This window comes from Anomalospiza imberbis, unplaced genomic scaffold, assembly GCF_031753505.1.
Source record: "Anomalospiza imberbis isolate Cuckoo-Finch-1a 21T00152 unplaced genomic scaffold, ASM3175350v1 scaffold_43, whole genome shotgun sequence".
Classification (NCBI taxonomy): Eukaryota; Metazoa; Chordata; class Aves; order Passeriformes; family Viduidae; genus Anomalospiza; species Anomalospiza imberbis.
This window is the reverse complement of record NW_027100039.1, coordinates 354,714-367,045: the sequence shown is the minus strand read 5'-3', so window position 1 is coordinate 367,045 and position 12,332 is coordinate 354,714. Positions and strand designations below refer to the sequence as shown.

The 12,332-nt window shown below is 56.4% G+C and overlaps 1 protein-coding gene across 1 annotated transcript; it reads right to left on the bottom strand.

Moving 5' to 3' along the window:
- Positions 1-4,311: 4,311 nt before the first annotated feature.
- LOC137466712 (synaptophysin-like protein 1) lies at positions 4,312-10,281 on the bottom strand. The gene is made up of 4 exons (XM_068178395.1): positions 10,165-10,281; positions 7,565-7,683; positions 4,884-5,135; positions 4,312-4,315 (listed from the first exon to the last, which is right to left on the bottom strand). Exons 1-4 carry the CDS (start codon positions 10,231-10,233, stop codon positions 4,312-4,314), a joined length of 444 nt encoding a protein of 147 aa, XP_068034496.1. The 5' UTR covers positions 10,234-10,281.
- Between the last annotated feature and the right edge of the window lie 2,051 nt (positions 10,282-12,332).

Here is a 12,332-nt window from a genome sequence, read left to right as displayed (position 1 = left end):
CGAAAAAAGGGAATTTTGGGGAAAAAAAAAGGGAATTTTTTGGGGAAAAAGGGGAATTTTGGAGGGAAAAAAAAGGGAATTTTGGGGTGGGGCTCCCAAAAAAAAGGGGGCGGGACTTACCCGGGGTCCTTCAGAGGCAGCAGAGAGAGAAGGGGCACGAAGGGTTAAACCCCACCCCCCCAAAAAAAAAAAAAAATTCCCACCGGGATCCCCAAAATTCCATCGGGAAACCCGAAATTCCCGCCCAAAATCCCCCCCCCCCCCCCCGGGGGACAGCGGAATCCGGGCCCAAAATTCCGAATTCCGTTAAAAATCCCGAAAAAAATTCCCCCCCCCCCGAAGCCACCGGAATTCCAGCGGAATTTCCCAAATTCCTCCCGGGTTTCGTAAAAATCCCTGAAATTTCACACCGAAATCCCCCCAGGTTTTACCGAAATCCCCCCAAAATTCCACCGAAAACCTCTCAAATGCTGTAGAATTCCCCAAATTCCGTCAAATTCCCCCAAATTCCGTCAAATTCCCCCCAAATTCCGTCAAATTCCCCCCAAATTCCATCAAATTCCCCCCAAATTCCGTCAAATTCCCCCCAAATTTCATCAAATTCCCCCCAAATTCCGTCAAATTCCCCCCGAATTCCGTCAAATCCCCCCAAATTCCGTCAAATCCCCCAAATTCCATCAAATTCCCCAAATTCCATCAAATTCCCCCCGAATTCCATCAAGTTCCCCCCAAATTCCATCAAATTCCCCCCAAATTCCATCAAGTTCACCCCAAATTCCATCAAATTCCCCCCAAATTCCATCAAAGGCTCCCCCAAATTCCCCCTGGGGAAACCCCAACATTCCAGCCCGATTCCGGACGAAAACGTGGGAAAAGGAAAAAATCGGAATTTCGGGGAGAAGGGCGGGAAAAAAAACGAAAGCGAAAAGCAAAATTTCCGGCCCGAAAAGAAAAAAAAAACCAAAAAAAACCCAAAAAACCCCAAAAAACGGGGAAATCGCGAAAGACGGAACCGGGCGGAATTCAGGGAAAATCCCCGGCGGGAAAGGAGAAAGTTCCGGAATGGAGCGGGGAAAAGGCGAGAAACGACACCTGGGCACAGCTGGGCACAGCTGGGATACACCTGGGATACACCTGAGCACACCTGGGATAACACCTGAGAGCACCTCAGCACACCTGGGCACACACCTGGGTACACCTGAGCTCACCTGGGCACACCTGAGAGCACCTGAGCACACCTGGGCACACCTGAGCTCACCTGGGCACACCTGAGAGCATCTGGGCACACCTGAGCACACCTGGGCACACCGAGATACAACTGGGCACACCTTGGGGACACCTGGGCATACCTGGGGACACCTGGGCACACCTGGGTACACCTGAGCTCACCTGGGCACAACCTGACCTCACCTGGGCTCACCTGAACACACCTGGGCACACCTGAGAGCACCTGGGTTCACACCTGGGCACACCTGAGCTCACCTGGGCACACCTGAGCTCACCTGAACACACCTGGGCACACCTGGGATACACCTGGGATTACACCTGGGCACACCTGAGGTCACCTGAGAGCACCTGGGGACACCTAGGATACACCTGAGAGCATCTGAACACACCTGGGCACACCTGGGCACACCTGAGAGCACCTGGGCACACCCAAGATACACCTGGGCACACCTGAGCTCACCTGGGACACACCTGGGCACACCTGAGAGCAACCTGGACACACTGAGCTCACCTGAGAGAACCTGGGGCACACCTGGGCACACCTGGGATGCACCTGGGATAACACCTGGCACACCTGAGCTCACCTGGGCACGCCTGAGAGCATCTGAACACACCTGGGCACACCTGAGGTCACCTGAGAGCACCTGGGCACACCTGGGCACATCTAAGCTCACCTGGGACACACCTAAGGTCACCTGGGCACACCTGGGGATACACCTGGGCACACCTGAGCACACCTGAGAGCACCTGGGCACACCTGGGCACACCTGAGATACACCTGGGCTCACCTGAACACACCTGGACACACCTGAGAGCACCTGGGCACACCTGGGATACACCTGAGATACACCTGAGAGCACCTGAGCTCATCTGAGCACACCTGGGCACACCTGAGAGCATCTGAGCACACCTGGGCACACCTGAACACACCTGGGATACACCTGAGAGCATCTGAACACACCTGGGCACACCTGAGAGCCACCTGGACACACCTGAGCTCACCTGAGAGAACCTGGGCACACCTGGGCACACCTGGGATGCACCTGGGATAACACCTGGGATAACACCTGGGCACACCTGAGAGCACCTGAACACACCTGGGCACACCTGAGAGCACCTGGGCACACCCAAGATACACCTGGGCACACCTGAGCCCACCTGGGGACACACCTGGGCACACCTGAGAGCACCTGGGACACACCTGAGATACACCTGGGCACACCTGAGAGCATCTGAACACACCTGGGCACACCTGGGACACACCTGAGAGCACCTGGGCTCACCTGGGCTCATCTGAGCACACCTGGGCACACCTGGGATACACCTGAGATACACCTGAGAGCACCTGGGCTCACCTGGGCACACCTGGGCACACCTGGGATACATCTGGGCACACCTGGGCACACCTGGGATACATCTGGGCACACCTGAGAGCAGCTGAGCTCACCTGGGCACACTTGGGCACACCTGGGATAACACCTGGGATAACACCTGGGATAACACCTGGGATAACACCTGGGCACACCTGAGCTCACCTGGGCACGCCTGAGAGCATCTGAACACACCTGGGCACACCTGAGAGCATCTGGGCACACCTGAGCACACCTGGGCACAACCCGAGATACAACTGGGCACACCTGGGCACACCTGAGCTCACCTGGACACACCTGGGATGCACCTGGGATAACACCTGGGCACACCTGAGCTCACCTGGGCACGCCTGAGAGCATCTGAAACACCACCTGGGCAAACCTGAGAGCACCTGGGCACACCTGGGCTCATCTGGGATACACCTGAGCTCACCTGGGGTACACCTGGGCACACCTGAGAGCACCTGGGACACACCTGGGCACACCTGGGCACACCTGAGCTCACCTGGGGTACACCTGGGCACACCTGAGAGCATCTGAACACACCTGGGCACACCTGGGACACACCTGAGAGCACCTGGGCTCACCTGGGCTCATCTGAGCACACCTGGGCACACCTGGGATACACCTGAGATACACCTGAGAGCACCTGGGCTCACCTGGGCACACCTGGGCACACCTGGGCACACCTGGGATACACCTGGGCACACCTGAGAGCAGCTGAGCTCACCTGGGCACACTTGGGCACACCCAAGATACACCTGGGCACACCTGAGCTCACCTGGGACACACCTGGGATACACCTGGGCATACCTGGGCTCACCTGGGCACACCTGGATACACCTGAGCTCACCTGGGCACACCTGAGAGCACCTGAACACACCTGGGCACACCTGAGCACACCTGGGCTCACCTGGGCACACCTGAGAGCACCTGGCACACCTGGGCACGTAAATCCCACCTGGCCAAGCTCTCAGATCCCACCTGAGCTCACCTGGGCACACCTGAACACACCTGAGCTCACCTAAATACACATTGGCTCACCTGGGCACACCTAAGATCACCTGAACACACCTGGGCACACCTGGGCAGGCAAATCCCACCTGGCCAAGCTCTCTGACCACACCTGAGCTCACCTGAGGAGCTCAAAACCCTACCTGAGCTCACCTGGGCAGGTAACCCCACCCAACCCCACCTGTGCAGGTAACCACACCCCAGACCCACCTGTGCAGGTAACCCCACCCTTGACCCCACCTGTACAGGTAACCCCTCCCTTGACCCCACCTGTGCAGGTAACCCTCCCCTGACCTCACCTGAGCAGGTAACCCCACCCAACCCCACCTGTGCAGGTAACCCCACCCCTGACCCCACCTGTGCAGGTAACCCCACCTGTACAGGTAACCCCTCCCCTGAACTCTCCTGTGCAGGTAACCCCACCCCTGTACAGGTAACCACACCCCACCTTTGCAGGTAACCCCACCCCAGACCTCACCTGAGCAGGTAACCCCTCCCTTGACCTCACCTGTACAGGTAAACCCCACCCCAACTCCACCTGTACAGGTAACCCCACCCAACCCCACCTGTGCAGGTAACCCCACCCCTGACCCCACCTGTGCAGGTAACCCCCTCCCCTGACCTCACCTGTACAGGTAAACCCCACCCAACCCCACCTGTACAGGTAACCCCACCCCTGTACAGGTAACCCCACCCAACCTCACCTGTGCAGGTAACCACACCCCAGGACCCACCTGTGCAGGTAACCCCACCCTTGACCCCACCTGTGCAGGTAACCCCACCCCTGTACAGGTAACCCCACCCCACCTTTGCAGGTAATCCCACCCAACCCCACCTGAGCAGGTAACCCACCCCTGACCCCACCCATGCAGGTAACCCCACCTGTACAGGTAACCCCACCCAACCTCACCTGTACAGGTAACCCCTCCCCTGACCCCACCCATGCAGGTAACCCCACCTGTACAAGGTAACCCCACCCAACCTCACCTGTGCAGGTAACCCCTCCCCTGACCTCACCTGTGCAGGTAACCCTACCTGAGCAGGTAACCCCACCCCAGACCTCACCCTGTGCAGGTAACCCTACCTGAGCAGGTAACCCCGCCCTTGACCTCCACCTGTACAGATAACCCCACCCAACCTCACCTGTGCAGGTAACCCCACCCCTGACCCCACCCGTGCAGGTAATCCCACCTGTGCAGGTAACCCCACCCAACCTCACCTGTGCAGGTAACCCCAACCTTGACCTCACCTGTCCAGGTAACCCCACCCCACCTGTGCAGGTAACCCCCCCTCCCCCCCCGCTCCCCACTCACCAGCAGCGGCAGCCGCGACCCCGCACACCTGTACAGGTGCAGGTAGCCCAGGTAGCCGCCCAGGGCCCCCAGGCTGTAGAGGAAGGCGGCCACGGTCCACGCCCACGAAGAAGCGGCGGAGGAGGAGAAGTCGCCCACCAGGTGCACGTCCCTGGGCCAGGTGTGGTTGCACAGGTGAGTCAGCGAGGGCTGGAACGCGGCCTGGTTCAACCTGCGGGGAGGGGCGCACCTGGGCACACCTGGGCACACCTGGGGGGGACTGGGCACACCTGGGTGAGACTGGGGTCACCTGGGCACACCTGGGCGCACCTGGGGCACAGCTGGGCACACCTGGGGGGACTGGGGTCACCTGGGGGGGGACTGGGCACACCTGGGGTCACCTGGGCACACCGGGCACACCTGGGGGAAACTGGGGTCACCTGGGCACACCTGGGCGCACCTGGGGGGGCTGGGCACACCTGGGGGAAACTGGGCACACCTGGGGGGGGGGGGGGGCCTGGGCACACCTGGGGTCATCTGGGGTCACCTGGGCACACCTGGGGCCACCTGGGGGGGGCTGGGCACACCTGGGGGGGGCTGGGCACACTGGGGGCACCTGGGCACACCTGGGGGGGGCTGGGCACACCTGGGGGAAACTGGGGTCACCTGGGCACACCTGGGCGCACCTGGGGGGGGCTGGGCACACCTTGGGGGGGCCGGGGTCACCTGGGCACACCTGGGCACACCTGGGAGAAACTGGGGTCACCTGGGCACACCTGGGCACACCTGGGCACACCTGGGCACAGCTGGGGGGGGCTGGGCACAGCTGGGCTCACCTGGGGGCACCTGGGCACACCTGGGCACACCTGGGGGGGACTGGGGGGGACTGGGCACACCTGAGAACACCTGGGGGGGACTGGGGTCACCTGGGCACACCTGGGCCACAGCTGGGCACAACCTGGGGGGGCTGGGCACACCTGGGCACACGGCACACCTGGGGGGCTGGGCACACCTGGGCACACCTGGGGGGACTGGGCACACCTGGGCACACCTGGGCACAGCTGGGGAAACTGGGCACACCTGGGCACAGCTGGGCACAGCTGGGCACACCTGGGGGGACTGGGGTCACCTGGGGGGGTCTGGGCACACCTGGGCACACCTGGGGGGGACTGGGCACACCTGGGCACACCTGGGGTCACCTGAGGTCACCTGAGCACACCTGGGGGGGACTGGGGTCACTTAGGGTCACCTGGGCATACCTGAAATCACCTGGGGGTCAGCAGGCGTGTCCCAGGTGTGGTTTTGGGGGGGGTCTCACCTGTCCCGGGCGTGTCCCAGTTGGGTTTTGGGGGTCTCACCTGTCCCAGGTGTGGTTTTGGGCTGGTTTTAGGTGGTCTCACCTGTCCCAGGTGGGTTTCGGGGTCTCCACCTGTCCCAGGTGTGGTTTTGGGTGGTTTTGGGTGGTTTTGGGGTCTCACCTGTCCCAGGTGGATTTTGGGGGGTCTCACCTGTCCCAGGTGTGGTTTTGGGGGGTCTCACCTGTCCTGGGCGTGTCCCAGGTGTGTTTTCGGGGTCTCACCTGTCCCAGGTGTGGGTTTTGGGGTCTCACCTGTCCCAGGTGTGGTTTCGGGGTCTCACCTGTCCAGGTGTGGATTTGGGCCGGTTTTGGGTGGTTTTGGGTGGTTTCGGGGTCTCACCTGTCCCAGGTGTGGATTTGGGCTGGTTTTCGGGGTCTCACCTGTCCCAGGTGTGGTTTTGGGGTCTCACCTGTCCCAGGTGTGGTTTTGGGGTCTCACCTGTCCCAGGTGTGGTTTTGGGCCAGTTTTGGGTGGTTTTAGGCCGGTTTTGGGTGGTTTTGGGGTCTCATCCTGTCCCAGGTGTGGATTTGGGCCGGTTTTGGGTGGTTTTGGGCCAGTTTTGGGTGGTTTTGGGGGTCTCACCAGTCCCAGGTGTGGTTTTGGGGTCTCACCTGTCCCAGGTGCGGTTTTGGGTGGTTTCGGGGTCTCACCTGTCCCAGGTGTGGATTTGGGCCGGTTTTGGGTGGTTTTGGGTGTATTTGGGGTTCTCACCTGTCCCAGGTGCGGTTTTGGGGCCCGTTTTGGGCTGGTTTTGGGGGGTCTCACCTGTCCCCAGGTGTGGATTTGGGCTGGTTTTCGGGGTCTCACCTGTCCCAGGTGTGGTTTTGGGGTCTCACCTGTCCCAGGTGTGGTTTTGGGGGGGTCTCACCTGTCCCAGGTGTGATTTTGGGCGGTTTTGGGTGGTTTTGGGCCGATTTTGGGTGGTTTTGGGTGTTTTCGGGGTCTCACCTGTCCCAGGTGGTTTTGGGGGGTCTCACCTGTCCCAGGTGTGGTTTTGGGCCGGTTTTGGGCCGGTTTTGGGTGGTTTTGGCCAGTTTTGGGTGGTTTTGGGCTGGTTTTGGGGTCTCACCTGTCCCGGGTGTGGTTTCGGGGTCTCACCTGTCCCAGGTGTGGTTTTGGGCCAGTTTTGGGTGGTTTTAGGCCGGTTTTGGGTGGTTTTGGGGCAGTTTTGGGTGGTTTTAGGCCGGTTTTGGGTGGTTTTGGGCCGGTTTTGGGTGGTTTTGGGCCGGTTTTGGGTGGTTTTGGGTGGTTTTGGGCCGGTTTTCGGGGTCTCACCTGTCCCGGGTGGGTTTCGGGGTCTCACCTGAAGGGGTACCCGAAGGCGGCGCTCACCGAGCCGTTGTCCAGCCCCGGGCAGGTGACCCTGAAGGTGACGGAGCCCTCGAAGCCGCCGCAGGTGGCGAAGGCGAAGATGGAGAAAAACTGGGGGGGAAAAAGCGGGAATTTGGGAAAATCCGGGTAAAAAAACGGGAATTTGGAGAATTCAAAGAAAAAAACGGAATTTGGGAGAATTCAAATAGAAAAAAACGGGAATTTGGGGAAATTCAAAGAAAAAAATGGGAATTTGGGGAAATTCAGAGACAAAAAACGGGAATTTGGGAAAATTCCGGGGGAAAAAATGGGAATTTGGGAAAATCCAACAAAAACTGGGAGCAAAAACCAGGAATTTGGGAAAATTCAGAGAGAAAAACGGGAATTTGGGAAAATTCGGAGAGAAAAAACGGGAATTTGGGAAAATTCCGGGGAAAAAAACCCAAGAATTTGGGAGAATTCAGATAAAAAAACAGGAATTTGAAAAAATTACGGGGAAAAAAACGGGAATTTGGGAGAATTCAGAGAATAAAAACGGGAATTTGGGAAATTCAAAGAAAAAAACGGGAATTTGGAGAATTCAAGAAAAAAAACCCAAGAATTTAGAAAAATCCAACAAAAACTGGGAGCAAAAACCGGGAATTTTGGAAAATTCGGAGAGAAAAACGGGAATTTGGAGAATTCGGGGAAAATAACGGGAATTTGGGAAAATTCAGAGGAAAAAATGGGAATTTGGGAAATTCCGGGGAAAAAACGGGAATTTGGGAGAATTCGGGAGAATTCAGAGAGAATAAAACGGGAATTTGGGGAAATTCAGAGAGAAAAAAACCAGTTCCCTCCCAGTATAACCAGTTCCCTCCCAGTTCCCTCCCAGTTCCCTCCCAGTTCCTCCCAGTATAAACCAGTCCATCCCAGTCCCTCCCAGTATAAACCAGTTCCCCCCCAGTTCCTCCAGTTCCTCCCAGTCCATCCCAGTCCCTCCCAGTCCCTCCAGATATAAACCAGTCCCTCCCAGTTCGCTCCCAGTATAAACCAGTTCCCTCCCAGTCATCCCAGTCCCTCCCAGTATAAACCAGTCCCCTCCCAGTATAAACCAGTCCCTCCCAGTTCGCATCCCAGTATAAACCAGTTCCCTCCCAGTATAAACCACTCCCCCCCCAGTCCCCTCCCAGTATAAACCAGTCCCCCCCAGTTCCTCCCAGTACAAACCAGTCCCCCCCCAGTCCATCCCAGTTCCCTCCCAGTATAAACCAGTTCCCCCAGTCCCTCCCAGTCCCCCCAGTCCCTCCCAGTATAAACCAGTTCCCCCCCAGTTCCCTCCCAGTCCCTCCCAGTCCCCCCCAGTTCCCTCCCAGTATAAACCAGTTCCTCCCAGTTCCCTCCAGTATAAACCAGTTCCCTCCAGTTTCCCTCCCAGTATAAACCAGTTCCCTCCAGTCCCTCCCAGTCCCTCCCAGTCCCCTCCCAGTATAAACCAGTTCACTCCCAATATAAACCAATTCCCTCCCACTCCCCCCCAGTTCCCTCCCAGTATAAACCAGTTCCCCCCAGTCCCCCCCAGTCCCTCCCAGTATAAACCAGTTCCCCCAGTTCCCCCAGTCCCCTCCCAGTATAAACCAGTTCACCCCAGTTCCCTCCCAGTTCCCCCCAGTGGCTCCCAGTCCCTCCCAGTCCCTCCCAGTATAAACCAGTTCCCCCAGTCCATCCAGTCCCCTCCCAGTATAAACCAGTTCCCTCCCAGTATAAACCACTCCCCCCCAGTTCCCTCCCAGTACAAACCAGGTTCCCCCCAGTCCCCCCCAGTCCCCTCCCAGTATAAACCAGTGCCCCCCAGTTCCTCCAGTCCCTCCCAGTTCCCCCCAGTTCCCCCCAGTCCCCTCCCAGTATAAACCAGTTCCCCCCAGTCTCCCCAGTCCCTCCCAGTATAAACCAGTCCCTCCCAGTCCCTCCCAGTTCCCTCCCAGTTCCTCCCAGTTCCCTCCCAGTATAACCAGTTCCCTCCCAGTTCCCCCCACTCCCTCCCAGTATAAACCACTCCCCCCCAGTCCCTCCCAGTCCCTCCCAGTCCCCCCCAGTTCCCTCCCAGTATAAACCAGTTCCTCCCAGTTCCCTCCCAGTATAAACCAGTTCCTCCCAGTTCCCTCCAGTATAAACCAGTTCCCTCCAGTTCCCTCCCAGTATAAACCAGTTCCCTCCAGTCCCTCCCAGTCCCTCCCAGTCCCCTCCCAGTATAAACCAGTCCCCTCCCAGTATAAACCAGTCCCCCCCAGTTCCCTCCCAGTCCCCCCCAGTCCCTCCCAGTCCCTCCCAGTCCCCCCCAGTTCCCTCCCAGTATAAACCAGTTCCTCCCAGTTCCCTCCAGTATAAACCAGTTCCTCCCAGTTCCCTCCAGTATAAACCAGTTCCCTCCAGTTCCCTCCCAGTATAAACCAGTTCCCTCCAGTCCCTCCCAGTCCCTCCCAGTCCCCTCCCAGTATAAACCAGTCCCCTCCCAGTATAAACCAGTCCCCCCCAGTTCCCTCCCAGTCCCCCCCAGTCCCTCCCAGTCCATCCCAGTCCCTCCAGTATAAACCAGTGCCCCCAGTTCCGCACCCACTGCAGGCCGCGGTTCAGCCCCAGCGGCTCCTTCAGCGCCCCCAGCGACACCCGCGGCGCCGCCATTGCTGCGTGACGTCACCCGCCGCGCGACGGAAGTGACGTCGCACCCCCGCCGCCCGATTTGCATCCCGCGCGCTGATTGGCCCGCGCGGCGGCGCCCCGCCTCCTTATTTGGAAATCGGGCCACGCCCCTTAGCCCCTCACCCTTGTTTGCATAGGGCTCATTTGCATGCGGCTCATTTGCATAGCGCCGCCGCGCTTCCGCGTTCGCCGCCCTTCATTTGCATAGCGGCGCCCCCCTAATTTGCATAGACACGCCCTTAATTCGCATAATTACGCGCAGCCCGGATGCTTAATGAGCGCCCGGCTCACGAACGCGCCTCATTTGCATAATTAGAGGTTTCATCTCGCTTTATTGGGTTGATTTGCATAAACACGCGCCCTCGGTCAGAGGTTCATTTGCATAAACCCCGCTGGCCACGCCCCCTCCGCCCGCCCGCGGAAGAACGGCCCCGGGGAGCCCAAAAAAAAGTCCCAAAACCCAAAATTGCCCCAAAAACCCAAAAATTTCCCCCAAAAAAACCCAAAAACCCAAAAAATTGCCCAAAACCCCCAAAAAAATGTCCTAAAAATCCCCAAAATGTCCCAAAAAAGTCCCCAAAAAAACCCAAAAAACCCCAAAATGTCCCAAAAATTGCCCAAAAAACCCAAAAATGCCACAAAAAAACCCAAAAATGTCCCCAAAAAAACCCAAAAATTGCCCAAAAACCCAAAATATCCCAAAAAACCCAAAAATGTCCCCAAAAAAACCCCAAAAATTGCCCAAAAAAACCCCAAAAATGTCCCCAAAAAAATCCTAAATGTCCCAAAAAACCCAAAAATGTCCCCAAAACCCAAAAATGTCCCCAAAAAAACCCAAAAATTGCCCAAAACCCCCAAAAAATGCCCTAAAAATGCCCAAAATGTCCTAAAAAAACCCAAAAATTGCCCAAAAAAAACCCAAAAAATGTCCCCAAAAAACACCAAAATGTCCCAAAAAACCCAAATCTCCCAAAAAATGCCCCCAAAATTGTCCCAAAAACCCCAAATCTCCCAAAATTGTCCTTAAAATCGTCCCCAAAATGTCCCCAAAACCCCAAAAATGTCCCCAAAAACGTCCCGAAAACCCCAAATTGTCCCAAAATGTCCCAAAATCGTCCCGAAAACCCCAAATGTCCCCAAATGTCCCCAAATTGTCCCAAAATCATCCCAAAAACCCCAAATTTCCCCCAAATTGTCCCAAAATTGTCCCAAAATCGTCCCAAAATCTCCCAAAATCGTCCCGAAAACCCCAAAATCGTCCCAAAAATGTCCCCAAATCTCCCAAAAATGTCCCCAAATCTCCCAAAAAATGTCCCAAAATCATCCCGAAAACCCCAAATCTCCCAAAATTGTCCCAAAATCTCCCAAAATCATCCCAAAAACCCCAAATCTCCCAAAATCTCCCAAAATCGTCCCAAAAACCCCAAATGTCCCAAAATTGTCCCAAAATTGTCCCAAAAAACATCCCAAAAACCCCTAATCTCCCAAAATTGTCCCAAAATCGTTTCAAAAATCTCCCAAAATTGTCCCAAAAACCCCAAAATTGTCCCCAAAATATCCCAGAAATCTCCCAAAAATGACCCCAAATCTCCCAAAAATGTCCCCAAATCTCCCAAAAATTGTCCCAAAATCGTCCCGAAAACCCCAAATCTCCCAAAATCGTCCCAAAATCATCCCAAAAAACCCCAAATCTCCCAAAATTGTCCCAAAATCTCCCAAAATCGTCCCGAAAACCCCAAATCTCCCAAAATCGTCCCAAAATCATCCCAAAAAACCCCAAAATCGTCACAAAATCGTCCCAAAAATGTCCCAAAATCATCCCAAAAAACCCCAAAATCGTCCCAAAATCGTCCCAAAACCTCCCAAAAAGGTCCCGAAAACCCCAAATCTCCCAAAATCGTCCCAAAATCATCCCAAAAAACCCCAAAATCGTCCCAAAATCGTCCCAAAATCTCCCAAAATCGTCCCAAAATCATCCCAAAAAACCCCAAAATCGTCCCGAAATCCCCAAAATCTCCCAAAATCATCCCAAAATCATCCCAAAAAACCCCAAAATTGTCCCAAAATCGTCCCAAAAATGT

Excerpts from the sequence above, each read along its gene's own strand:
- LOC137466712 (XM_068178395.1), bottom strand. The coding sequence starts at position 10,233 with ATGGCGGCGCCGCGGGTGTCGCTGGGGGCGCTGAAGGAGCCGCTGGGG. Across the intron at positions 7,684-10,164 it reads TGAACCGCGGCCTGCAGTGG|TTTTTCTCCATCTTCGCCTT; the intron begins GTGCGGAACTGG and ends TTTCCCCCCCAG. Across the intron at positions 5,136-7,564 it reads GCCTTCGGGTACCCCTTCAG|GTTGAACCAGGCCGCGTTCC; the intron begins GTGAGACCCCGA and ends CCCTCCCCGCAG.